Here is a 27340-nt window from a genome sequence, read left to right on the forward strand (position 1 = left end):
GCTTGGGGAGCCACGGGCCCTGATCTAAGAGAGTTGTGTAACCGACCTTCAAACTTTCCTGGCAAGGAGTCAGTGGCCCGGGCCTTCCGCTTCTTCTTCTTTCGCTTGTCATTTTCCGCAATGGGAAGGGGTTCACTGCTGCCCATCTCTGGAAGAAAAGAGGAGACATAAGAGAAATATCACTGTACTGATTAAGCTATAAGTTCACCTAGAAGGGAAAAAATGGGAGGGTGGGGGGAATCCAGGAGCTTTACACTGATGGTTTTTAAATATCTGTGAGGACTATTGAACTATTGATTTGTTTTGACCTGGGAGGCAAAACTAAAGGCAAAGCCATTATAGGAGATCATTAACTGTGTAAAGGAACTCAGACAGACAGGCTAGATTAAAAGAGTATAGCAGAAGCCTGCTTTAACCAAGCTCATTAGCACATGGATTTAGATCTGCCACCAGTCAAACTATAGACCCCAAACAGAACAATGAGTTCATAAGCAGAATCCTTGTTCATCACCTGTGATATCCTCCAGCCTCAGCACCAGAAAGGCAGGACCCAGGGAGCTAAGCAGTAGGGGTGAGGTTGGGAGGGGGGTCTCGCAAATGAAATCATATGCTCAGTAACATTCCTGTGTGGATGTGCACGGGATTCAAAAGGCCTCCAGCGGAGACTGCCTCTGTGAAGGTACAAGAGGGTAGGGATGGGTTTGAGGATGGCCTTAGATTATTACTTCATGTCCAAGAGCACAGACTTGAGTGCCTGTGGAGCCAGAGCATACTCTTCCTTATTTGAGAGGATGCAGGTAAGGTCCACTCAGAAGTCTGCAGGTGACAGGTCTATATCATGCTGCTGGATGAGGTCATTTATTGCAAAAACATTATCTGCTCACTGGCAAGCACCTGGTGCCCCTTGTTAAGGGGAGGATTTGGGAGGCAGATGTTCAGACTATTGGGTAGATTGGGTAGGAACAAGTAGGGGCAGAAAGAATAAGCAGGAAACTGAGAGGGGAAAAAAGAAAAAGAGGAACAATGAATGAGCCGGTGCCCAATCATAGTACTGTTTCTAAGACACTCTAGTAAGGGCCTTCCCCTGTTAAAGATAAATTACTTATAAAACATGTCATGCCCCTGATCCAGAGTGGAGCCTTAATGCTCTTTGCCTGCAGTTAGAAATAATAAGATTTCTCTGAAGTCTCTGGGTCTAAATCCCCACCAGGGTGATTAAACCTTTACATCCTTCTAAAATAGAGGCACTCGAGTGCTGATGGGGCATACAGTGTGAGAGACTTTTAGACCAACCTTCAATAAACACAGGCTCTGGATTGTTGGATTTTTTTTTTTTGAGAGATTTTTGAAATGGAAGCTGGCTCTTTGCCCATTCAGGGAAAACGCCCACTCTCTTCTCAGAGGAACCCAGCTGAACACGACCAGAGAAATGGGAAGTCTGCTCAGGAAGATTGATTAAAGCTGATGCATGTCTTCTACATACTGTTCTCAGAAGCAAGTACAAAACAGCCATTAGGAGAAAGCACACAGAACGACGGTCCTTTTCAACACCACAAGCCAGAAAGCATGGTTAGGTAGCCAAGTGTCTGACAGCTCAATTTAGGTGCATTCTTCCTCCCATTTTTAGGATCTGATGACAGCAGATTTTCAACTATACTTGATAGAACAGATAAACACATGGATAAAAGTTATCCAAAGAGGATCTCAAAATATTACTCTAGCCAGCAGCTTCAAGCACAAGATATATCTGGGGACTGCAACACTCTGTGAAGTCAAAAAATTACACTTAAATATCAGCACCCAAATATCTACCCTCACCAAGGTATTTTAAAAGGAAAAAAGCTGTTCAACATAGCGAGAAATTCTACAGAAATAAAATACAGGGTCACTCATCTTCACGAGCTTAGGCAGGGGGCATTGGCCATTGGGACAGCAGGTCAAAGAGGGACCACTGTGCCTCTTAACCTGCCTGTGTGCAGTCCAGTGTCGGTCCTCATGCCCATTTTTTTCTCACCAGCACTGCAAGCCAAGTGCAGAGTGGACAGATTTTGGATTCACTTCTCCTTCCCCTTCCCCTGCCCACACTCTGACAGAGGGCCTAAGGACAAGCAAAACAGCCAACAGGAAGGCAACGGAGAGAAGCAGCAAGAGGGCTGGTGGCATTATAATTCCCAAGGGATGCTCAGATATACTTACGACTCCAGCTAGAAAACCCCGCTAACCGCAATTTATACTTGGTTTTTACCACAGCAGGGCTGAGAGAGCCTCTTGTGGAAGAAGCATACCTCTGAGCACCGCCGCACACTCAGTATTAGATTTTATGGTTACACACACAAAAAGATAGAGTACCTGGTCTATTCTGCATGGATTTCATTGGAAGAGGGTATGCCAGAAGGGACAAATGGTTAAGACTTTCCTTGGAAACAGAACTTGTTGAAGGAGAGTTGTTTTTGAAACTAGGAAGAAAAAAAAATGTAGGAAGACAGTGAAGTGAAAAAACATGCTTAACTTCTCTTATTTATACAGGGGGAGGGGGAAGGGAGAGATGTCATATTCTTACCAAGTTTGATAGTTCCCCCTCTGGAGCCTGTCCATACTCTCTATTTTATCACTAGCAGGGTCTGTGGGTCCTTAATTTATTAGGCATGCAATCATTTGGTATAAGCTTCTTCAGGGTGCAAGGTGTCACAATCATGCTGGTCCGTGGCTCACCTCCTTCCCTTGGCCTAAGAATTCTTCTCAGCCATCAAAACCCATCTCAAAAGTCTCCTTCCCTTTGCAGGAGTTAGGGTTTGTGCAAACACTGTTAGGCACTCTGCAAACAGATGGAATTACTGAACAGAACTAGGAGTGCTCCACCCTCTGCTCCCAAACACACTGCCGGAAACTCCATCAGAGCACTGATTCTAAATGGCCCTGAGTTCTCCCCAATGTTCCTAAAGGCCAGGACTGTTGTCTGTTCATCTTTGCATCTCCTGTAAGTCATGGCAGTGTCAGACATGTATCAGCCATCAGAAAATGTGCACTGAAATGAAAATGATATGAAATGATGCACAGACTCAGTGCATGTCACCCAGTCCCTTAAAGTACCAAGTGAACACACCGAAAGAAATATGGGTACACCTTTGCCCCCCCAGACAACGCAGAGTAAGGCTATTCAGTTCTATGAATTCCCTGATAAGCTTCCTCTCAAAAAGAACCCTATGACCCAGAAGGTTTTAAACTTTCTAGCAAGAAGCCTGGTCTTTGCTATAGGATTGGGCAATATGTCTGTTACTTCAGAGAAGGAAGTGATCCAACAACCAACTGGGCTCCTGCATGGAGAGCGGGCCCCAGAGAGCCCACAGAGCAGATGAGGAGGGGCTGAGGAGTCTCACCCAGTGGGAACAGATATTCCTGGCATGCAAGTACCGATTCACTATTCTCCCCGCAAGCTGACCCCAACGCCCACCTTCTGAAAGAACTGTGTCACTTCTCCATGAAGTCTTATGAGCTACAATGCCTCCAAAGTCACCAGCTCTGTTCTCCATATTTTGGTAGAGCCTACAGAGAACTAACTAGCTCCTACATCTGGTATGTGATACCAAAGATGATCAATCATTTTCCCCACTAAGAACAAGACTTTGCTGGCTAACTCGGTTCCTAACTCAGCTCATGTTCCTCTCCCAACCACTCTAGAGTTCTTTTCTATGATTCACTCCTCTTCCCAACCTGTAGGACTTATTTCCTTCAGTCACAGAGCTTTCTAGAGAAGGAACAGTAGTGAGAGCAAGCTGATGGGTATAATTAACCAATTCAGCTGCTTTCTCAGTCATTAGCTAGCTGGCTGAGGGCTCCCAAACAAATGGAGAACTGAGAAAATGAAAGGAAACTGAGACAATGGAAGGAAGGGAGGTGGACAATTTTAAGGAAGAGGCCAAGATGAAGAAATGTAAGGCAGAGGAGAAGGCAAACAGGAGAGGCCTGGGGAGACTAAGCCCAGAACATTTGCTTCTCTGAAGTGGTATAATAGTAGTTAGAGTTCACACACTCTTATATGGTGCTTACCAAATGCCGGGCAATGTTCTAAGCACTTTACAGGTACAATGTTTTACATATACTAATTATTTAATCTTCACAACTCTACGAGGAAGTATAATTACTATCCACATTTTACAGATGAAGAAGCTGAGGTACAAAGAGAATATGTAATCTGCCCATGGTCGTGTAGCTAATAAGTGGCAGAGCCAGGATTTACATCTAGGTAGTCTGGCTCAGATTTTAAGCTTTGAACTATTACACTATATTTAAACACTAATGCTGAAAGGCAGAAGGGGGTAGCCAGTCAGAGTTAGCCAGGCACCAACAAGAATGCTTTTATTTAGAAACCTTAGCACAGAGCTTCCCTACTGATGTGCTGTGAATGAGATATTGATCCTCTCATCAGGCTGAACAATATCATTTTCTATGTGTGCTATGATGTCAAAACGGTTGGGCAGCACTGCTCTAGCTTACATAAATGCAAGGGCATTATTATCACCTTATCGTTGCTGTATTAATCTGAAACCTAATTTATCAGAAGTTTCTTCTTGCTCTGAGATAGCTTTGTATTTTGTGTTTTGGAATACTATGGAGGATGAGCTACAAACTGGTTCAACCACGTTTTTTCATGGCAGTTCTTGTATTAGGTACAAGGTTATATTCTTCCTTTGCCAGACCTATTAGTTGGTTGATTTGATTTCCGATGATATCATATGATATGTAGGGGACAAGGCCAAGGAAAGGGTACACTCAAACAGAAGCCTGTCGAATTTAACATATGATGGAAAAAAGGAGCCACCTGTGAAATCAGCTCAATAAAAGGACAGTCTGTAGGTGTGACTCCAAGGGCTAAGATATTTCACAGGCTTTTCCCAAGAGTCCTGTGTGTAGTAAGTCTGGGCAGCATTATGCAGATTGGAGTGTCTCACTCAACTATAGTAAAAGGAGTCTGAGGCCCACTAAGGTGTCAGCAGGGTGGTGATTCATAACAGGCTTCAAACAGAGTTGGCACAGTAAGATTCTCAGAGGTACAAGGTCTAGATCAGGCCCATCTTCTTTCTCTGTTATGATTCTGGGGTCGGAAGCAGCCTTCAGAGCTGTCACTGCATCTCCTGGTGGAAGGAATGACAGGAGGAAGGGCAGAAGGGGTAAAGGAAGTGTGTGCTTAAGAAATAGCAAGCAGGAAAACAGAATTACCATATGATGCAGCAATTCCCCTTCTGGGTATTTATCTGAAGAAAACAAAAACACTAACTTGAAAGATATATGTATCCTCATGTTCACGGTAATATTTACATTATTACAATAGCCAAGATACGGAAACAACCTAAATGTCCATCAATGAATGAACGGATAAAGAAAATGTGTATGTGTGTGTGTGTGTGTGTGTGTGCGCGCGCGCACGCGCGCGTTATTTCTTATTATTAAGACTATTATCATTATTAAGCCATAATGGAATATTATTAAGCCATAAAAAGAATGAAATCTTGCCATTTGCAACAGTGTGGATGAACCTTGAGGGTATTACGCTAAGTGAAATAAGTCAGACAGAGAAAAGCAATACTGTATGATCTCATATGTGGAATCTAAAACAAAAACCAAACAAAAAAATAAAACTAAGCTCACAGATACAGAGAACAGACTGGCGGTTGCCAGCGGTGGGGAGTGGGGGTGGGTGGGTGAAATGGGTGAAGGGAGTCAAAAGGTACAAACTTCCAGTTATTAAATAAATAAGTCATGGGAATACAATGTACAGCATGCCAACTATAGTTAATAATATTGTATATTTGAAAGTTGCTAAGACAGTAGATCTTGTGCTCCTCACAAGGAAAAAATAATTCTGTAACTATGTATGGTGATGGATGTTAACTATTGGGTTGTCGGAAAAGTCATGACGCATTTTTGCAATGAAAAACATAGAAAAATAACGTCATGACTGTTCCGACAACTCAATAGACTTATTGTGGTGATCATTTTGTAATATATATAAATACTGAATGATTATGTTGTATACCTGAAACTAATATAATGTCGTTATGTCCATTATACCTCAATTTAAAAATAGCGAGCAGGAGTAAAAGGGCAAAGGATCGGGTGTGTGTGAGCAGGACAGTATAAAAAGCTGGAAAAGGCAAGCTGAGGTCAGGTCACCCCGGCTTATGGCCGACAAGTCCCTCCAGTATCTGGTCCCGATCTACTTTCCAGCCTCACTAACCAACAGGCAGTCATTCTGTCAAGTGAAAATGAAAACAGTGGCTAGTGCCGCTTGCACTTCCAACATCCCACAGTGCGTTTCCTTCCGACGACCGCTGCACTTTGGCAGGCAGCAGAAGAGCTTCATGAGCATTCCCATTTTGTCACGCAGAATATTAAAAAGATGTACACTCAAGGGTTGAGAGTCAATAAAATTAATAACTTTTACTGCTTCATCAAGGATATTCTTGAGTGAAAATGACATTTTAAAAAAACTCTGAGTGTGCCGCAGTCAAGAACACAATGACTAATAGGACACTTCAGTGCCGCTGCCTTGATGCGTGTAAGGCAGCAGCAATTTTGCCCGCTGTTGCTTTTCGACAACAGATAACATCTTGGTACTATTATGAAAACAGTTTGACTTTGTAGATATTCTGAAAGGATTTCAAGGGCCACCAAAGCTCACAGAGCACACTTGTGAACCACTGTTCCAGGCAATGGGGGGCACTGTGTTCAAGTAGAGTGTGTTTTAGGGACGTCAAACTGGCTGTGATGTGCGCAACCAACTGGAGGCTGGAGAGCGCCTGAAGAGCGCAGAGAAGCTGCTGCAACAAGGCAAGGGAGGCTTCTAACGGAGGCAGGGATAAAAAGGAAGAGAGAGAGGTGTGGGAATGAAGCAACAGAGGCAGAACGGGTCCTGGTCCTGCCAAACGACTGGAGATGGAGGAGGAGTCAAAGACGACTACCCTCTGTGCCTGCTCTCTCTCTGCCCACTGCCTAGCGTAGAACCAGGCACAGAGGAGGACCTCAATATATGTTTATTTACCAAAGTCAAGTAACCAGAAGAGCAGAAGTACCATCAAAGGGGACAATTCAGGAAGGGAAGCTGGTTGGGGACAGAGAGCCGGGGAATACAGTGTGCCACTGGAAGCCTCAGATGAAGGGTGACACAGCAACAAAGTATGAAAGCTCACGCATCAGGCTAAAAATCATTCTCACCCAGCCCTCATCTGACCCAATCTACAAATGAGGCATTATTTGTAACCTGCCAGGCATGACACAGCCTCAGGTTAGAGTGTCATACAGAATACTTCAAAACATCATCATATATGTCACATATTTTTAAGTTTAAAGAAAACCTGAAAAGATACATCTCAAACCATTATTAACAATGGTTATTTGGGAGGATGAAATTGGGTGCATACAAAATTTTACTTTTTATACTTCTGCTGTATTTGATTTTGTTTTGTTATAATATGGTTGTTTTCCTTTTATAATTAAAAGTAAATAAATACATTTTACTTACTGCATGGTTTTCCTTATGAGCCTCTCTGCCATTTTATTATGGCAGAAATGTATTCCTCCCTATTAAGTAACTGTTTTAGGCATGCCAGGCAGCCCAGCTAATCCCCGTTACCCAACTGCATACTGAAATCTCTAACCCACGCCTTCCTCTGGAAATAGATAATTTCAACCTGAAGCAATCTAAAAGGCTAAGTAAGTGTATATCTAATCTTACCTAAAGGTTTGCCCAACTTTTGGTAAGTGAATTCTCTATAAACTTGAAATTCCAAGTGAAATAATGCTTCTGACAGGGGGTTGCTGTCTTCCAGGCATAGGAAGTGTTTCAATGGCCTCTGTATGTAGCAGACATTCTTCAGTTCTCCATTGGCATCTGCTTCATCATATTTGGCATGAAAACCTTCAAAAAACAGAAATAGAAAGGATACAAAAATGGTGACTTCTTTAAAAGAGCCAGAGAAGATAAAGATCAACCTAAGTGTTCCCCAAAACTATGTGTCACACTACTAAGTACATATACACAAGGTAATCACAGATTTCCGGTCTTTAAAACCAGACATTTGAGCATGTTGACACTAAGCATTTGATGATTTAACAAGGGTCTGAGTAGAAGTTTTCAGGTTTTGTTTTCACTGTGGGATTCTAGAACCAAAAAGACATACCTGGACCTAGATGAAGGTATGGACACCTCTGTTTGCTGAGGCGTCTCATGCAGAAAATAAAAGCTGACACTTCTCTGTTGTCCAATTCGCACAGGCAAGAGGCAACAGAGCCAGAAAAATAAAGTAGCTGCTGACAGCAGTAGGTGGCATGAATGGGAACAAGGTTTTATGCCAAATGCACAACTACTCCTAGTTTTCTATCTGTCCACTGCTATTTTTAATCTTGTGGCTCTAGCTGTCATGTGTCAAAGTTGATTTGTGAATTTTCCTACAAGACGAATGTGTACTTCCCCTCTTCCCAGTGGAAAAGCTCTAAAAATGCAGTTTAAATCTGAATTCTGGGACCTTGTGCCAAAATTTCTAAAAGGGTTTTCTAACTGGAAGCCAGATGTGTTACACTATTTCCTCAAATCACATGTCCTAAACCGGACTCATCCCCAGCCCCCATCCACCGCTTCCTTCTTCCTTGCCCTTCTTCTCTATCAGATTATATCATCCTGCCAGTTGCCCAGCAACAGAATCTTTAAATCGTTTCTAATTTCTCTTTCTCCTCCAATCTCATAAGCTCCAAATGCTCACATTGTCAGGTCTTCCCTCAGCCTGTAATGTAGCTTCTTGAAAATTAACACCTATTTTTTCTTCAAGGCCCACCACAAATTACTGAAAGTAGTCCCACAAATTATAGAAGCAGTTCCTGACTTTTTTTCTACTTCATCGAGCACTTAATTGAACCCACAGTATACTATTACAATACTTAGAGCTGGCTATACACATGCATATGTGGCTTTCCCACTGGCCCATAAGCTCCTCAAAGGCAGGGACATATCGTTTTCATCTCTGTATTCCCAGCATCTAACATAGACAAAAAAAGACTCCAGTAAATACCTGAATGAATTACTTCACCCACAAAATATTTCTTTATTGTTCAAGAGAGGATGTTAGCACATAGAATAAACCCTCCTATTGTGTTTTTTATTCCCAAACAAATGTCTGTGGCTCAAAGGAACTATTTCCGGGGCCTACAGAAGCTCAGGTTACACTCTTTCTCCTTATGGCCACACTCATCAGGAGATAACCATGAACACCTTTGAACTTCAACTCTTTGCCTTTAGTCTTGCCACAGGTTTAAACCCTTTGGTCCCTTCTTGTTGCCAGATTTGTTCTGTAAAGGGCTAGACAGTAAATACTTTAGGCTTTGTGTGTCACATGGTCTCTGTCACAACTATTCAGTTGTGCCTTTGTAGAGCAAAAGCAGCCACAGACAGTACGTAAATGAATGATGTGGCTATATTTCAATAAATCTTTATTTATGGATACTGAAATTTGAGTACGCCACAATGTATTACTCTTCTTTTGATTCTCCCCAACCATTTAAAAATGTAAAAAGCATTCTTAGTTTGTAGTCTATACAAAAACTGGTGGTGAGCTAAATATGACCTATAAGACAGAGTTTGCCAACCCAGCTTATTTCCCCTCCTCACCAATCCCATTTCTCTCCCCAAAACACACACACACACACACACACACACACACACACACACTCACATCACAGGGTTGCTGTGAGAATTAAATGAGCTAATGTATATCAAGTCAATGGCACAAGGCCTGGCATATAGTAGTTGCTCAATAAACAGTAACTATTATTCAATCTTGGGATATGGCTTCCCAGATCAGCTGTGGCCTTGGAAAGCACTCTGTAAACCACAACTGGGCAGCAGGAGGAAATAAATTGTTAGTGAAGTAGGAGGTTTTCAGATACATGACAGGATTCTAAGTGCATGATTAGCCCTGAGTCCTTCTAGCACCATTCCAAATTCCTCTGGGACTCTTTTCCTCCTCAGCAAGAACTTCTGACTCTCACAGTGCCTGAATCTTCTTAGCATTCCTTACTGAATACCCAGATGAGCCCTCAAATCCTTTCCTCATTCTTGCAACTCTTCTTGGTATAGCCCTAGGGAAGGGTGAATGTGGCCAGACCACACCTACACAGATTGGCCTGCCACTGGGTCTTATATAGGACAGGCACCCAATTCTCTCTCAGTTCTTCATCAATTTCTTACTGTAAAGGAAATGAAAATTTCCCAGAGCTCTTTCTATACAAGTTTTAGGGGGGGGAAAAAACCTCCAAACCCAAGTATACATACACTTGGATGGATTTCAAGATAGAAAACATCAGTGCTGGGCAGGTAAGACTAAGGCCTGTGGAATCTCTGTCCTTGGTCCAAAAAGCCAGATTTAAGCCTGTTACTTCCTTGCTCCAACACCTTCAGTGAGTGTCCACTGCTTCTGGAATAACCAAGCTCCTGTGCTGTCACTCAGAGCCTCTACAAACTTGCCCCAGACCACTTGTCCTGCATTATGTCTAACCACTTCTCTACAGAAGTCTTGACATATAGTCCAGGCAAAATAGACTGTTGCTACTGAATTGCCTTAAACAATTTCCAGCTTCCCACACTTATGCATAATTCAGTCACACACTTGTAACATTTTATTGCATTTCTGCCCCTAGACTGTGAGCGAGGCACAGGGAGGAGACTATATGCCTGATTCATCTCTGGGTCCCCTATCCTAGCACAGGGCCTGGCACGAGGCAAACACTCAATAAATGTTAATGAAAAATGGAAACATCTGAAGTTATTCTTCCCTTAAACCGTTTTAGTTGGACTCTTATTAGCAGACTAAGCACAGGCTGGGTCACTGCCAAGAAGTAGAAAAACCAAAGAGAAAGAAAAGAAGCATGACCAATGAGATCCAAGCAATGGAAAATAGGTTTTAAGAGTGAGGTGAAAGAAACCGAGGCTGTTTAGCCGGGAGAAGAGAAGATGAGGCCTAACTCAATTCTGACTTTAAGTACACAAAAGGTTCTCATGAGAAAATCTTGATCTCATCTTCCCTTTATAATCTGAAGGAACTTTTCCATATTCATGGAAAATGGAACAAGAAGAAATGGCTTAAGTCAAGGCCAGAGGGGTTTAATGTGAAAGAACCAAATTAGGCACCACTTTTCCAGAGATACTGTTACTGTACTTTTTGATAAGTGAATTGGAAGTTTCTTGCTTAGCACTTTTTGAAGGCTGTGCAAAAGGGAATAAATACGTTGTTTTGTTCCTGTTTACTGTGGAGAGAGGTGGGTAAAAATACAAGTCGGCTAAGATTTTCTAATGAGCCAATGACTTTTTATTGGTCATTTTCTTATAGGCACTTTCTTTCATGTTATGCTTTGCAACCCTGTGATGAAACAATCTAGTATTTCAAAGTTTCCTGATGGGACAATGGAAAGAAAGAGAAGGCAACAGTGTCAGGATAAGACAGTAGGGGAAATGGCTTTAATAAATGTATTTTCTATAAAAACAATACCTAACTGGACATTAATAATAATTGTTAATATTATTACTATTAAAGCTGACATTCACTGAACATCTGTGTGCCACGCACTGTGCTGTTTAACATAAGTTATCTCAATCCTCATAACAGCCCCATGAGGTAGGTAATATTTGTATCCCCATTTTATAAATGATGAAACTGAGACCCAGGAGGGTTAAATAACTTGCCCAAGTCACATACCTAGCAAATGATAGAGCCAGGACTCAAACCCAGGCAGTCCAACTCTAGAGTCTATACACCTAATTACTTCTCATATAAGAAGGATGAGAAGCTCAAATTTAAACCCTAGTCTCTCTGAATCCAGGTTCATATTCTTAGCTACTTCCTAATACTGCCCCCAGGGCAGAAAGAGCAACACAATACATGACATTAGCAAGCGATCTCAGAAGTGAATGAAAAATACCCCCCATATTATAGAGAAAGAAGTTGAGATGGAAGACTCACAGATGAGAATGAACAGAACCAGGACCCGAATGCCAGCCTCTGCACTCCAAGGACAGTCCTCTTTCCTCCATTATAGATTCTTGAATTTGAGGGTGAGAAAATGAAGGAACGGTATGTGCCAAATGGGTTTCCTCCCTAGACACTTTTGTAATGAACTGCTAATCTCACATTAGAACCTATGCCTGAAATACAAGAGTGCCAGCAGCCTCTGTAAACTGATTCTAAAATTCTACTAGCTAAAGATGGCCACACACTGATTTATGGTGTTATAGGAGCTGCCATAATGCTCACATAATAAACCAATCAAACAGATCTAGAGCGAACAGTTTCCACAGTAAGTCAGTGGTTCACACTTTAAGCCTGAACTGGACTATTCCAACAGCCTCCTCATTGATGTCCCCATTCTGGGACCTTCTTTGCTACAGTCTATTCTGCAGCCACAGGAAACAGAGCCCTAGTCATTGCATTTGGGGCCTTGCAACATAATGGAAAGAACATGGGTCTTTGACTCCAACACTCATAGGTTTGGACCAAGCTCTGTCACTTACTAAGTAAGTGGGCAAGTCATTTAATCTTTCTGAGGTCTCGTTTCTTCATCTTTAAATCAGGGATAAATGGCCCTATATTACAGGACTGTGAGGATTAACTAAGTTATAGTATATAAAGCATCTAACATATTGCAAGCCACAAAGCAGAGCAGATACTCCATAAATGTTAGTGTTCTTCTCCCCACTCCCCTCTCTACATTTCGGTCACAATCTACCATTTCAGCTTATTTTCCCTCCTTACCAACTCCATTCCTCTCCTCCAACACACACCCCCACACACACACACACACACACACACACACACACACACACACACACACACACACACACACCTGTTCATTTCTACCTCTAGACCACTGCTCAAACTGCTCCTTCTCACAGGAATTAACTTCCTCCAAGGCCCAGCATAAATTTTCAACCTTCAGGAATTCTCCTCTAGACTCCCTTTGGTCGTGTTGGGATTGATTTCTCCTTCTCCCAAACTCCCACTTTGTTTACATTCTTTATTACATTTACCATAGTCAGTCTGATTTCAGTTATTTATGTACTTTTCTACCTTCCCAACTACACTGGAGGGAGAAGGCTCAGAGAAGACAATTACTTATAGGAGGGCAGGAAACGTGGAGTTCTCCTGTGTGTATTTCTTAGTAGTAGTGTTTTGCACATAGCAAGAGCTCCATATGTGTTTATTGAATTGAATCTTGCCTCCCTTGACTGGGGATCTTTACAGAAAGATCCTAGACTGAGTTTATTCTAAAACTCTGCATTTACTGTCTGACTTGATAAACATTCAGTTTCTAAAGATCCACTAATACCCATGTTGACTTGCTTTATTCTTTTGACCATTCTTTCAACACACTCTGGATTCCTCTCAAGGTACTTCTCCAGGCTATAGGGAGACAATGCTGGGAGGAAATCTCTCACTCACAGAGATAGGGTGATCTGGGAGCAAGCTCTTTGGATAACTGTTCCACCCCCTTGGTTAGGAGGTGACTGCTATTAAAACCATATTAAAAACCAAGAGTTGTGGGATCTTAAAGTAGATCTGAAAGATTTCTTCCTATCTGTTTCTAAGTCTATAAAATACAGTTTTAAATACACATAAAGCACTTAAAACAGTTATCTGCCACATAGTAAGTGCTCAATAAATGTTAGATATTATGTTAACAATATAGTAGACTAGAAAAAAACAAAGAGCCAGAAGTTTTCACTTCCTGTATTATTTCCACCACTGACTGATTCCTTGTGCAATCTTGATCAAATCTTTTCCCCTCTGGGCCTTTCCCCATCTGTAAAATTAAAGAGGTAGAACCAGATGGTTCCCAAGCTCCTTCCACCTCCATTGATGTATGTTTTTCTATGATCAGCAAAGAGCCTTCTGTTCCATGTGCTGAAGCTGTTGGCAAGGAAAAATGTGAAAGTGTAGTTGTTGATTCCCAGATGCAAAGGGCCAAGGCCAAGGGCAGGACAATTGATTAGTAAACCACCTGTGCGCTTTCCCCTTTGTGAACTATATCACACTCAGTGCAGGTCCCTGAACAGAGCACCACCTCCCTTCCAACAAAACTCACAGCAAAGGCAAGACAAGAACCTGAAAACAAGAACAGCAATGAAGAATCCTGCCTTGTGCAGAATTCCTTCTCTTTCTTGCCTTTGATGCCTGTAATCAGGGCATAATCAATCTACACTAGGGCTCTCCTTAGGCACAAAGAGAAGGAAAAACACAAAGGCCCATTCTGAACCTGAAAGCTCATAAAACAAAAACCAAAGCAAGTAAATAAAAAATGTCACATGACTCATTCAACAGCAAGCACTGCAGTGGCCTACTACGTGCCAGGCAGAGGAGGGATGAAACATACATGGTCCCTTGCCACCAATGTACTCAGAGTACATATGGATTGATATACTCCAAGGCAGACTGTGGTCGGAGCTATGTTTGAGGTGTGGCCTCTGCTACAGAAGATGGGAAGGGGGGCAACTAATGTAGCAGGGGGATCAGAGAAGTTCCACATGAGACATGGGCCTTGAAAGATAAGAAGGAGGAGGGAACTCCAGGAGGAGGGAACACAAGCAAAGGAAAATGCAGGGAGTGTTTGAGTAACAAAAAGTAGTTTGTTTTGACTGGGGCACAGGGTGCAGGTTTGGGAGAACAAACGGAAACAGGACAGGAGGGAGGTTTGGGAACAGATTATGGAGGAACTTGTCTATGAGGCTGAGGAGTCCAAACTCTATATACAGTAGGCAATGAGGTCCGCTAAGGTTTCTGAGCAGAGATATAACATGATGAGAACACTATCTCAGGAAGATAATATGGGCATCCATGAAGAGGATGTAAAAGGAATCAAGTTATTAGATTACTATGGGACCATGTAACAGGAAACCCCATGCACTTTGGAAGCATGTGCAGAAATCCAACAACCACTCATAAGGCTTCTCTCTGTAATAGCCCAAGTTCATGCAATCTGACTTTAAGAGATGCTCACTTGCCAGGCCTCTAACAATCAAAATCTTCTAGAGCACTAGAGTAATAGGCCTCCCAGGCAAAGTCAAGAACCCAATAATTCTTCAGGATCACAGAAAGGGAAGAGCTGGTGTGGGAGAAGTTGGAGAGTGGAGACCAAAGTCTTTAGCTGGCCCAGGTCCATATAAAAACCCAACCCAGGGTCTCTTCCAGCCTAGCCTTCTTTAGAGGTACTGGAGCTAAGGATAGTGGGGTAGAAAGTACCTGGCTGATAGCTGAGGATCCAGTGAGACAATATATATCAACTGCCCAGCCCGGCACCTGGCATATGGGCAATGGGCAATAAGCATTAGTTCCCTTCCATCCTGTAAGATCAGTTCCACCTATAAGTCCTACTGAAGGTTCAGGGCCTGGGTCACCTCAACTCTTCTCCCAGGGCCTCGCTAAAGTACACTAGTCTAAAATGACCTAGTTCATATAAATTACACCCATTGCATATACCAAGTGTATTCAGCACCCAGTTCATGACAGGTGCCATACTAGGTGACACATGTAATCCTATTCAACTTTCACAATGACCCTGCTATACCTTTTTCATACAGGAGAAACTAAAGCTCTGAGAGGGGAAATGACTTGCCCAAGGACACACAAACAGGAAGTGGCAGAGGTGAGATCTGAACCCAGGAATGACCCAACGCCAAGCACTTCCAACACTTCATTCCTGTCACCCACGCCGGCCTCTGATCTGCTACTGACCATTTGGTAGCCTGGAAACTCCCTAAGGAAAGAGATTGCACCCGACACTATTCTCTCTCCTCACTGTACAGCGACCCGCCCATGTCAGGAGCTTTCAAATGAAAACAGTTAACTTTAAAATAATGTAGTACATCTAGTGTATCTAGTATACACTCGACACTGCTCACATGAAAAACTATCATGATATTGGACTGCCTCTGAGCCTTGGGCCCAGCCATATAGGGAATGAGTCTCAAATTGGTCCCAGACTGAGTTCCGACCTCGGACACCTGTCACAACCCAAGCCACGACACTAAGCACAGGCCGAGCCCCGACAGGGGACACACGCTGCGCCCTGAGCTGGTAACAGGCGGAACCCTGAGGAGAGCCCTAAAGAAGCGTCCCCTTGGGCTGTCCCCCCGTAGCAGAATCGCGTCGTGACCTCGGGACGTTCTGAAGGCCTTGACTTCTCCGTCCTGGGCACAAGGACTCACTCATAGGCCGCCCCCCGCCCATCACATTTCACTTGCAGGGATACCTCGCTGTCTCCTCTTTGCCTCAGCTGACTCGACGCGGGGAACGGTCGCGCGTACCCCCACCGGCAGGTCGCTACGCCCAGAACGCGGAAAAGGCGGTATTAGACCCGAAGGGGCGGGACCGACCGAAGAGGGGCGTGAGGGGGCGGGTTTGCGCCTGCGCCCTGGATGCTACGCCCAGGAAGACGGTGGAGCGAGCTAAGTAAACTGCGCAGGCGTGATAGAGAGGGGCGGGGAGATTGCTGGGTAGAGGGTGAGGCTTAACTTCTTTGATGCTATCTTCTGAGTGAAGGTGGGGAAACCAGGGAAGCGCCAGGAGGGAGGAGGCCCGGAAGCTGCATGTGTAATTAACATTTACCGAAAGCTTCTGTATGCCAGGAAAGAATTTTTAAAATGCCTTTTACATATGGGGAAATGTTGCCAGTCTTTTCTAATATGAGTGCTAATTCTGTAAAATTTCTTTAAAAGTTTGGGTGTCTATAATTTCACCATGAGAGTTTATCCTTGAGTAAAGCATTACCCCCAGTAGTTCAAAATAACTTAAAAGTTCATTTCTTAGAGAAAACCAACTGCAAATAAGTTAATATGCCAAGTGTGATGAGGTAATAAGAGTGCTGATTCAGGTCCTGACTCTTGAATGTGTTTCCTCCGTTATGAAATCTAAGTAAATATCCTTTCCCTGCCTTTTCGAGGGTTTGGTGAGCAATGCTAAAGAGCCTCTTGAACTTATTTCCCATCATCTAACTGACAAACATCTGTTTCCTTTTTTTTTTAGCTGAGCCATCCTGCCACCTGTTGGCAGCTCAGCGGCAGCTCAGCTCGGGCCGGGAATCGAACCCAGCGATCCTGTTGCTCAGAGCTCGCTCTTGAGCGAGCTCTTAACCAACTGAGCCACTCGGCCCCCCCCAACATTTGTTTCCTTTTCCCCTTCTGGGCTCAATTTCTCATCTGTATGATGGAAGGAGGTCTGGAACATATAGGAGACGAGACATCCAGGGCTTTGCTAGATTTCCCAGTCTGGGTGAAGGCTGGAGAGGGGGGCGGTCTTCTACCAAGCTTCTATTATATATTCAGTCACTTCCAGAATCCTTCAGTCCAACCCAAAGGCCCTTGTATGTTCTGACCTCTCCCACCTTCCAGGCCTACCCAAACATCATGTCCTCAGAGTCCATGTTCCCTTTTCTTCCCTGAATGTCTCAATAGCCAGCTGCTTCTGAGTCACTCAGGCCTATGTTCTAATCCGGATTCTCAAAATTGCTATGTTCCCATACGACAACCAAGTTCAGTTAAACACCAGAGAGGAGGGCTCTAGGGAACTCAAAGGAGGAAGGACTCAAGGAGGGTTCTGCTAAATCAGGTGGCACTCCAGCCATGCTTGTGGCTCCCTTCACTGCACACAACACTCAGCTCTCAGGCTCTCGGGAGTGGGAGTGGCAGCAGGGAACCTCAGAAAAGAGGCTTCAGTGTTCATGAGGGCCAAATGTGGTGGGGCAGCCTTTTCTCAATCGTGGATGCTCTCCCCCAAGGTGGGGAGAATGGCTTGCTTCCTTGTTCCCTGTTCCAAATATTTTTATAGATCCTGAGCCAAAAGGAAAACAAAGCCTCCCACAGCCTGGCTGCCCAAACAAACTGTCCCTTTCCCCCTGATATGTTGCCTCTCCCAGGACCCTTTCCTGCCAAGTTTTGCCCTATGGGGGGCTCTTTTCTCTTGTGTTGCTGAGGCCCCATCTCTCTCTTCTGTCTCCTCCTTTCTCTCTACCCCTGTATAGTCTTCTCTAAGCATCCCTCTTTGAATTTCTCAAAGCCATTTTGTGACGGTTTGTAAGGTGCAGACCTTGACCACAGTTCTGAGATAAATCTACCCTCACTGCCATGGTGTATTTCAAAACAACTATGAGCCGAGCCGAATTTTCTAAGAGTCTGAGCTGTCCAGTAATTGAAGGGGAGTGAGGGACCTGTCATTGGTGTATAAGCAGAGCTACCTTTCTGAGTGCTGGACAGGGGCCTCCTCTAGTGAGTCAGAAGAAGGGGCAGCAGAGTGGAGGGCCTTACAGATCCTAGAACAATGAAAGGAGGGATACTGGGAGTCAAGAAGGGAGCCAGGCAGCTAGCCAAAGACAAACTTGATTCAAGAATTTAGAACTGTACCTGACACATATATAGCATTAGCTATGGTTATCATTGTGAATGATCCACAGATTGTATTGAAGGAGCTTTGAATCAATCATTTCTTTATTCCCATTCCTGGTCATGAAACAGGGGAAATTGAGGTCTGGAGGGGAAACGGGCTACCATAGTACCTCAGGGGCTGGGTTGGGACTGGAACCTAGGCCTCTGCCTCCCAGGAGAGCCACTGAATAAAGTCAGGCTGTCTCCTTCTCAGGTAGACGGGAGAGCTCTAGGTAGGCCTTTGCTGACTCTTTAGAACTGAGCTGTTTGTCAGCTTATCTAGGAAGCTTGAAGGTAAGGAGCAGTGGGATGAGAGAAAGACCTGAGCTAAGAGACTCGAGTGTCTCCTTGTGGAATAAGCTCAGGAGTTAGACCCATGTGCTGCCACCCCGACTTTGAGCTCTAGCTGGTACCCGACAAACAGCCTTTTCTTGAGAAGGCCTTCATCAGCTGTGCCTAGGGTTAGGACTGTATTTCTGCCCTGTTCCTTAACCCATTAGTTCCAATAAACCACCTAGATTAAAGGGGTGAGGTGTGAATAGCCAGTGCCAGGAGATCTGAACCGAAGCATGGAAAGACTCTCCCCAGAGACTGAGCTCCCAAAAGGCAAGGGCCAGCCCTCCCCACTCCTAGGTTCCGAGCCTAGCCCAGGAATTCCGGGTCCAGAATTCCCAGAGCCCTGGGGAATTCTTGGTGTCTCCACCCTGGAGAGCTCGGCCAGATATGACCACACCCAACAGCTCTCCATATGGTCCAGGATCTCCGGACAAAAAGCCTCCCCATTTTGGCCCAGTGCCTTCCACAGCCTGCCCAGGAGCCATGTGGCACCCAGACCACAGTTTCCCACCAGTGCAGCTTTAGTTTGCCTCTTTTATTTTACAAAAAATAACAATAAAGTCTTCCCTCTGTTTCACAAAAATAGATTCCCCCCACCCCCACCCCCACCCACCTCTGCAATCAGCACCGGCCGCAGCCTAGAATCCATCTTCCAATCCGCAGTCCTCCCTGGGGGAATCTTGAAAACCCCCACCCCTGCCCCATCCCGGGCTTCTGGCAAAGCTGCTGGCCAGTGTGTTTCCCTTGGGAACTTCTCTGAAGGCAGCAGCCCCAGGTCCAGCTGGCAGGCCCCAGGAGCTCCATCTGCTGCCTCAGAGATCAGGCGGCTGCTGGACCATGAAGAGGGTCATGATTTTGGAGGCCTGGCTCAGCAGATAACCCCAGACCTGAGGGAAGGTGGGGCACTCTGGCATCAGGCTAGAAATCCTTGCTCAAAGCAGGAACAGTTGTGTTCTGGAGAGGGGCTGTCAAACCCTCTTTCCACGTGCTTCTCATTTCCCTATGTAGCAATCCATAGGCCCTGGGTGGGATCAGGTCCCCTGGTTTCTACTCCAGCTCCACTTAGCCTTGCTGTGAGGACAGCTTCTCCCTCCTCTCCTCCTGGCTTCAGTTTCCTCCTATGTACATGGAGGATTCTGTGAGTGACTCTGGATGATCCTCAGGTCCTTTCTGGCTCTCCATTCTGGCCTCCCAAGTGTGGCGGCTCTGGGAGGGGAGGGCCCTATCCCTGCCTCAGTTCCCCCACTTGTGGATCCGGGCACAGGGCTGGGCATGGGGGTGCTGAGTAACGGATTGCTGAATGAACATCCCAGTTTCTCTGTGGATAGCTATGCTCTGAGAGCTAAACAGCTGGAATGTCTCAGGAATGGTTTGGAAAGAGGCAGGTACTTGCAAGATGGGGGCTCTCCAAGCCTGGAAGAGTCCATTCACTAGCCATGTGGTCCTCAATGTTCCATCCATCCATCCATCCATCCATCCATCCATCCATCCATCCATCCATTTACCTAACATTTATGAGGGTCTACAATGTGCCAGGGAGGGTCTAAGGCAGCTAGCTCTCACAGACACACTCCACAATGAAATCACACACACACACACACACACACACACACACACACACACACACACAGTCATTTGTACTCTCACACAGGCTGCTCACTCTCTTGTACCTTTCTTGCCATCACCTCCGCCATATCCACAATTCCCCATGTAAGCTTGGGAACCACCATGGAAGGGTCACATATTAGAGCAGAAACCCTCTAGCCTACCCTACCCCAGACTTCATGTCGGAGGGTTAGCTCTTCCTTTCCATCTATTTGCCCACCTTTAAATTCTCTCCTTCTCCATTCACAAGCAGTCAGGGGATACGTGGGCAGGCTCTTGAGGACCAGAAGTCGAGGGGCTTTGGGTATGTGGAGGTGTCCCAGGGCCTTCAGGTTCCTCTGCCATTAGACTCCTAAGTGTCCCCTCCCCCAGCCACTCTGTGTTTAGTTCAGGTGGTCCATCTGATGGGCAACAATGTCCAGGCCTGGGTTCAGTGACAGATCCGCTCTGTCATCTCCCTCTGCAGAGACAAAAGATGGGAGGGGTCAGTCAGACCTCAACCTGCCAGGTGGCCCCTTCCCAAAACATAGAGCCTGGCTGTTCTGCCTCAACCTGGCCCCTTCCATCCCTCCCCTCCCCCACCTCCACCCCCCCCAACTCCAGCCTGCAGGTCTGGGTTTATAAATTGACACTTGAGTGAATTCTCTATTAAAGTATAGAATCATTGTTAAGCCAATTGCCTTCCCCTAATTGAATTTTCTTAAAGTAGGTAGCCTTTGGATATGAAAACGCAGAGGCTAGCCCTGGTGGGGGAAGGCAATGAGGGCCTGGCCTCACCAGTGGCTCCAGCTCCCGCTGGTCCACCAGGCTGAACTCTCGGATGAAGTAGTAGAAGTGCTTGTAGCAGGTGTTGACATGTGCCTCGGCCCCCATGCTGAGGATGCTGTCGAAGTGGTGGATGTAGACATGGACAAAGACGCGGAAGAGGCGGGTCAGGATCTTGGTGCAGACCTGCTGGAAGTTCTTGGGAAAGGGGACTCCTAGGGAGGCGAGGATGGGCAGAAGTGGGGGGATCAGCATCCTGGTATGAAACTCTGCTCAACCTTGCCCTCCCCCACGCAGGCAGCTTTCACCCAGAAAGGCCTCTGGTCTTGCACATTTCCCCGTGGGAGACAGCGAGAGATTGTGTTTCACTTTCCCCCATACTTCCCTGAAAGATTTTATTGGGGAATTGGGGAAGGGGAACGGCCAAGTTGTTGTCCTTCAGTCTTAGTCGTGGAGAGCACAGCTAGCTCAGCTCCAAGTCCAGTCGCCATCTGGCTGCCTGTTGGCAGCTCACAGCCACTTAGCTCAAGGTGCCATGTTCAATCTTAGTTGCGGGTGGGCGTAGCCTACCATCCCATGGGAGAGTCAAACGGGCAACCTTGTTGTTAGGCGCACGTGTTCTCACCAGCTGAGCCATCCTGCCACCTGTTGGCAGCTAAGCGACAGCTCAGCTCAGGTGCAGCTCATTGGCCCATGTGGGAATCGAACTGGTAACCCTGTTGTTCAGAGCTCGCACTCTTAACTGACAGAGCCACTCTGCCAGCCCCATACTTCCCTTTATAATGAAGCACACATCTGACTGTGCCTCTCCCCTACTGAAATACAAATCATCTTTTATATTTTCCCATCACCCTGAGCAGGACTCTGACACCTGGTTGGGGGAACTGACTAACCGTTCTTAGACTATGATGAAAGTGATACCCAAACTGTCCCCAGAAATATGTGCATCTGTAGGTGCTGTCACATGACACCCCTGGATACAATTCCAAGGGGAGTTCATCAATACCTGGGGTTCATTTTTTAAACCATGGGCCTTTGTGATTAAGTCCTAACTTCCCAGCATGGTGCCTGCTCAAGGCCTTTCATGATCCTGACATCCCTCTCCAGCCCCATCCTGATTCCTTCCTCTTTGCAACATTCACACAACAGGGCCCGAGAACCCCAATCCTGAGAATTACTAAGTCTTTAAGAACTAGTGCAGATATCTCTCATTCCTTCAAATCTTCAATAACGCACTTCCATCTGTGAGCCAGGCCCTGTGCTGGGCCCTTTGTACCTTTTGCCTGGTATGATAATGGGTAGGATAGCCATTCTAGATGTGATAAAATGGAGGCAGATAAAGATGGAGCCACTTGCTCAAGGCCACAGAACTATTCATTAGTACGGACTGGAGGCAGGACTCAAATCCTCTTTGTACCGCCCTATAGCACCCCTCTGAGATAAATGCCATAGACCCTGCATGCGAGAAGCTCTAGGACCTGTGAAAATGGCACAATTTTGCACAGTCCCCCACGCTCAGGGTGGAGATCTTGGTGGCCATGCCCTCTTCTCTGCAGCGGCAGAGTCATCTCAGGGTAAAGGCTAAAGATACCTGTAGTCTCACAGGCCTGGGGATTAAGGCTCGGAGGAAATAGAGCCCAGACACAGGCCCACACTGGCCCACCCCACTCCATCGAGCCCTTCCCCTTCCTCACTGCTCTCAGGGGTTGAGACCTGCCTCCCTGTGAGCCCAGCTCAGGTCCCTCAGACCTGTCCTGCCCATCTAGACTTGGGGTTCGGGCCTCAAGAGACCTGAGCTGTAGTTCTGAATCCCTCCTGATTCAGTGCACTGTCCCTCTCTTGGCCTTAGTTTCCTCCCATGTTAAATGAAGATACCCATTGTTGGGCATGATAGTGCAGTAAATGGCAGGCCACCAGCTGGGGAGGGGCCATGGGCATTGAATTGTGACTCAGTACTCAGCTTCCCTCAGCATTCAGACTTCTGCCCTCTGGGCTTGACCACCCTGCCCCACCCATCTCTGATTCCCAATGCCTCAACAGGAACAAACATGAGGCCAGGTGGGGGTGGGTCTACTGTGATGAACACAGTGCCATGCCTGCTCAGCTCCTGGGCCAACACCCCCTCTTGCTGCCCTTGGGTGGGGGAGCAGGGCCAGGGTGACATCACTCATCTCCCCTCCCTACCCTCACCCAACCAGGCTGCCCGGATGGGATAACAAAAGGCTCCGTGGCTTGGGCCTGACAAGGGCGAATACTGCCCTCGGAGTCTCTTGAGGTGGAGGTACCATCTGGCCCACTCAATCCCTACTCCCTTCCCTTTCTGGGGCTAGGAGACAGCGGGAACTCCCAGAAGGTCACGAGTCAGATCAGCCCAAGCAGGGCGACCTGCTAGGAGCACCTTGAGGCAACCTCTCCTGGGAATTCTGAGAAGCACAGTGGTCTTGCCAGGATGGTTTCTGGAGGGGCACTCAAGCTTCAGTTAAGAAGAGCCCCAAACTGGGATTCAGGCAGTCCTAGCCCAAGATGCCTGATCTTGAGCAGACATTAAACCTCTCTGAGCCTCAGTTTCCTTGTCTACAAAATGGGGATGAAAATTACCAGCCCCCCTCAACAGAATTGCTATATCAAACTAAATGCCTCATCTGTGAAATGGGCTCTGGTGATGCCCTCCCTCCCTGGCCAGGCCTGACGTGCCTGCCAGGTGGCACTCACCAACACGAGTGGGAAAGACATCCTCATCGTTGATGAGGCTCTCAATCCAGTCCATGAGCAAGGCCATGTAGCGTGGTGCCGACAGCTTGGCTGGCCGCCGGTACTGACGCTCGTCCTGCCAGCGGTACTCGTAGCGTGGCCCTCCAGCCATCACGGGGCAGCTGGTCTCGTTGCAGCGCTCGGCCATGGTGCCGTAGATGAGGTTGATGCGGTTGAAGAAGTCCACCACATGCACGGCGATCCAGTCGTCGATGTTCTCACCTGGTGGCAGCCTCACTACACTGCGAAGGTCCAGGCCCGACTTGAGTGATGCCTGTGCCTTCTTATACAGCTCAAAGCGCTGTGTGCCCGGCTCGAAGCGCTTCCGGGGCCGGAATGTCTTGTCTTTAGCAAACACCTGCTTCAGGCACAACGCCATGGCCAGGCTGGGCTGAGGGCCAGGTGTCCAGGGGCAAGACCTGAGGATGCTCTGCCAGGGCCAAGGGCACGGGAAACATGGTGGTCAGGGCCTTATCAAATGGGCTTTGACTTCCCAACATCATTTCCCTCTCACCTCTCAGCTTTTGACTCTCACCTCTCTGCTTTTGACCCAACTCTGTAGCCTCTGCCTGGATTCTAAATCCTCCAAGATCCCCTGGGTCCAGCATCCCTGCCCTCTTTCCAGGCTGCCCTAGTTCCCCCTGCCAAGCACCCACAGCCCTCCCATCTTGTTCCCCCTGCCAAGCACCCTGGCCCTCTACATTCATTGCATCTCACAGAGGGCTAGGCCTTGGCTCCAAACAGGTGCTCCTCGACTTGCTGTTGACCAGTAGAGAGGTAGCAGAGGCTTCCTGCAGGCACGCCAGGAGGCAGGGGCCTGGGTGATATGATGTCTGGGGGCCCCAGAGGCCAGCTGCTGCAGCGTGGGAGAGCCTGGCTGCATTGTGCTGGGGGTAGGGGGAGGGCCCCTGCCTTTGGCTTCCTCTGGGATATCCCGTAGTCCATCCGGCCACCGGGGATTCCCAGGGAACAGAAGGGACTTTTCTACCAAAAATGTCCTTTCCTTTTATTACTATGGAAGAGGAAAGGGCCCTCATATGGCTAGCTGGGCGGCCTCTGAGTGTGGCTGCAGGCATTGGAGGAGAGGGGGAGGTGGCAGGTCTAGAAGGATGCCTCCAACAGTGGCTGAAAATTCTTCCCCCCAAGACAGTCCTCTTCAGCCCCAAACCCCAATAAGCCACTGGCCCCTTCCCCTGCACCTGACACTCAGTAGACCTCCCTAGAGCACCCACTATTTGTCTAGTACTGGGAGTAGGAGAATGTAGTCAGATTCACCCAGCTGGGCTCATCTAGAATTCAGGTGAATTTGCTTTGCTTCTTAGGGCTAAAGGATCCCAGACTCAGAACAGACTTTGGGGACAGCAATCAGAACCCCAGGCTTGGAGCAGGAGTTCTAGACCCAGCTCCACCATGGCTGGGTGGCTCCTGTAACAGGCATGAATTTGGCCCATGCAGCTTCCTGGGTCATACCAATACAGGCCACGTTTCTGGGACTCTCAGGGTAGTCACCTCGTCTCCCCTGTGAGTGTGTGAGCTCTTGGGAAATGCAGACCCAGGTATCTGCTAAGATTGGAATTTAGCCACAAACCAAGCACTGACTCTGACCCCAGACCAGGCTCTACGGCTGAGTATAGGCTAAGCACAGAGCTCTGCCTCCAGGCTGAACTCTGACCCGGCCCTGACCTGGTCAATGGGAGTCCTGACTCTAGCCCTAGACTGAGGCTTGAATACAGCCACAAAGCCTGACACTGACCTCAGAGCTGACACTGGAGCATTTTCCTTTCTCTTGTTTCTAGTAATGGGACAGGATTGGGGAAAGAGAATGGGAACAAGGAGACAATTGGGTGCAACCAAAGGCACAGTACATATGGGTTGATGGAAGTATCCCGCCAGACAAGAATTGAAGCTAGTGGAGAAGTTCGGAACAGGCGTTCTTCCTTGAACCCACAACAGGCAAGTCAGGATGGGGGACAGTCAAGTAAAATGAGAGGGGTTTGGAGAGTAGAGGCAGGTCTCCCAGCAGGATCTTACCTTCTTGAAAAAAACCTCAAAGATATGGCAGGTCATCTCATCCATTCCCTGCCCCTTGCTTTCTCACCCAAAGACGTCCCCACTGTGGGATCTGAGCTTCCTGACTCAAGAGGAGGAAACGTCCACACGCCACTTGCTGTCTGCATTCTAAACTCTGCTTGGGGCAGGTGCTTCCAAAATCACTCCCATTGCACTTAGGTGGGGTTCTTGACTCTGCACCTTCTCACAGCCCCTTTACTGACAGTTACCAAGAGACCCTCACCCTGGTAGTCAACACCTCACCATACCTTTCCTGCCTCCCTTCCCGACATCAACCACCCTAGGCTTCTTGCTGCTCCCTGGACAGCACCGGCCCCCACCCCCCACCCCTGGACGCCCCTTTCCTGCCTCTGTGTGTTTTCTTACACTGGTCCCTTTGCTTGACTACACATGGTCAGTTTAAATGCTACTTCCTCCCGCAGCCCCCTCTCTTTTTTCCTGGGTGGAGGCTTTGGCCATTGGTGTCTCCACCCTCCCCATCCCACAGCCTAGATCAGGGCCTGGCACATAGTTGATGCTCAGACTTTAAGGTAAGCTTAGAATCAAGAATCTTAGGGTTGAAATAGCTCTGAGAAACCAACTGGCCCAACCCACTTGTACAGATGGGGATACTGAGGCCCAGAAAGGGCACTTGAGGAGCCTGCGTTCACATAGCAAGTTACAGGCAGGGTATCTCCAATGGTAGAACTGGGAACTGGGATAAGATAGGGCTCAGCCCATGACAAGAGTAAAAAACCATCTTCCTGTACTGGCTGGTAGCTGGTCTGGTGGAGATAAGGGGAAAGGCAGGAGAGGGGAAACATCTTCCCACCAATTAGGCCAAGCTAATTTCTGTCCCTCCAGCATGCTGAGTCTCCCCACTGTACCCGCAGTAACTTGGGTGTCCTCACCAGTGAGCTACGGTCTGACCTTCTTGCTGTAGAATTTCAAGGCCTGGGTCTTTTCCCAGGAAAATGTAAGTTTGGGGCGGGTGTGGGGGGATGGGGTTGATAGGTGCCCTTCTATCCATGTCACATGTCCCTCTTCACTTCCCACTCCCATGCCCTTCCTGAGTATCTATCCCTCACAGAACCTTTGTTTCCTCCTTGAACCATGGCCATCCCCCCTCTTAGCCTGTTTCCTAACTCTGGGTGTCCTTTTATACCTAAGGTAGCCAGTGATCGCTCACACCCTGGCTGGGCATCTGGGCTTCCCAAATGAAGACCACTGAGTGACCCTGACAGTTTCTGACACTTTGTCCCCTGTCAGGGCCACACCTGCCATTCTCCAGGCCCGGCCCAGAATCTTGGTCAGGGGCTGGCCCCAGTTTGAACCCAGAATCCAGCCTAGGGCTGTGCGATGTCGGGGTGGGGGGTGTGG

The 27340-nt window shown here is 46.9% G+C and overlaps 2 protein-coding genes across 10 annotated transcripts in view; both read right to left on the reverse strand.

The window, feature by feature from the left end:
• The window catches only part of MKNK1 (MAPK interacting serine/threonine kinase 1), a 39881-nt gene extending 23482 nt beyond the window's left edge, over positions 1-16399 (reverse strand). For 2 of the 8 annotated variants that reach the window (XM_019627984.1, XM_019627982.1), the window contains exons 1-3: positions 7733-7816; positions 2350-2456; positions 47-148 (exon numbers count right to left, since the gene is read on the reverse strand). In XM_019627984.1, the coding sequence (XP_019483529.1) occupies positions 47-112 (66 nt within the window). In that variant the 5' untranslated portion in view covers positions 113-148; positions 2350-2456; positions 7733-7816. Of the gene's footprint in view, positions 1-46; positions 149-2349; positions 2457-2560; positions 2816-7732; positions 7916-8177; positions 8252-16287 lie in introns of those variants that run through there. The other 6 variants (XM_019627979.1, XM_019627980.1, XM_019627986.1 and 3 more) reach the window with 6 other exon arrangements.
• MOB3C (MOB kinase activator 3C) overlaps positions 12860-27340 on the reverse strand; it is a 15199-nt gene continuing 718 nt past the window's right edge. Inside the window, exons 2-5 of one of the 2 annotated variants that reach the window (XR_002122294.1) lie at positions 23873-24341; positions 21173-21375; positions 20438-20855; positions 12860-12885 (exon numbers count right to left, since the gene is read on the reverse strand). Coding sequence is in view for 1 of the 2 variants with exons in the window: in XM_019627987.1 (XP_019483532.1) it covers positions 20826-20855; positions 21173-21375; positions 23873-24290 (651 nt within the window). In the remaining variant the exon portion in view is untranslated. Of the gene's footprint in view, positions 12886-19724; positions 20856-21172; positions 21376-23872; positions 24342-27340 lie in introns of those variants that run through there. The other variant, XM_019627987.1, reaches the window with a different exon arrangement.

Source organism: Hipposideros armiger, unplaced genomic scaffold, assembly GCF_001890085.2.
Source record: "Hipposideros armiger isolate ML-2016 unplaced genomic scaffold, ASM189008v1 scaffold_743, whole genome shotgun sequence".
NCBI classification, from domain to species: Eukaryota; Metazoa; Chordata; class Mammalia; order Chiroptera; family Hipposideridae; genus Hipposideros; species Hipposideros armiger.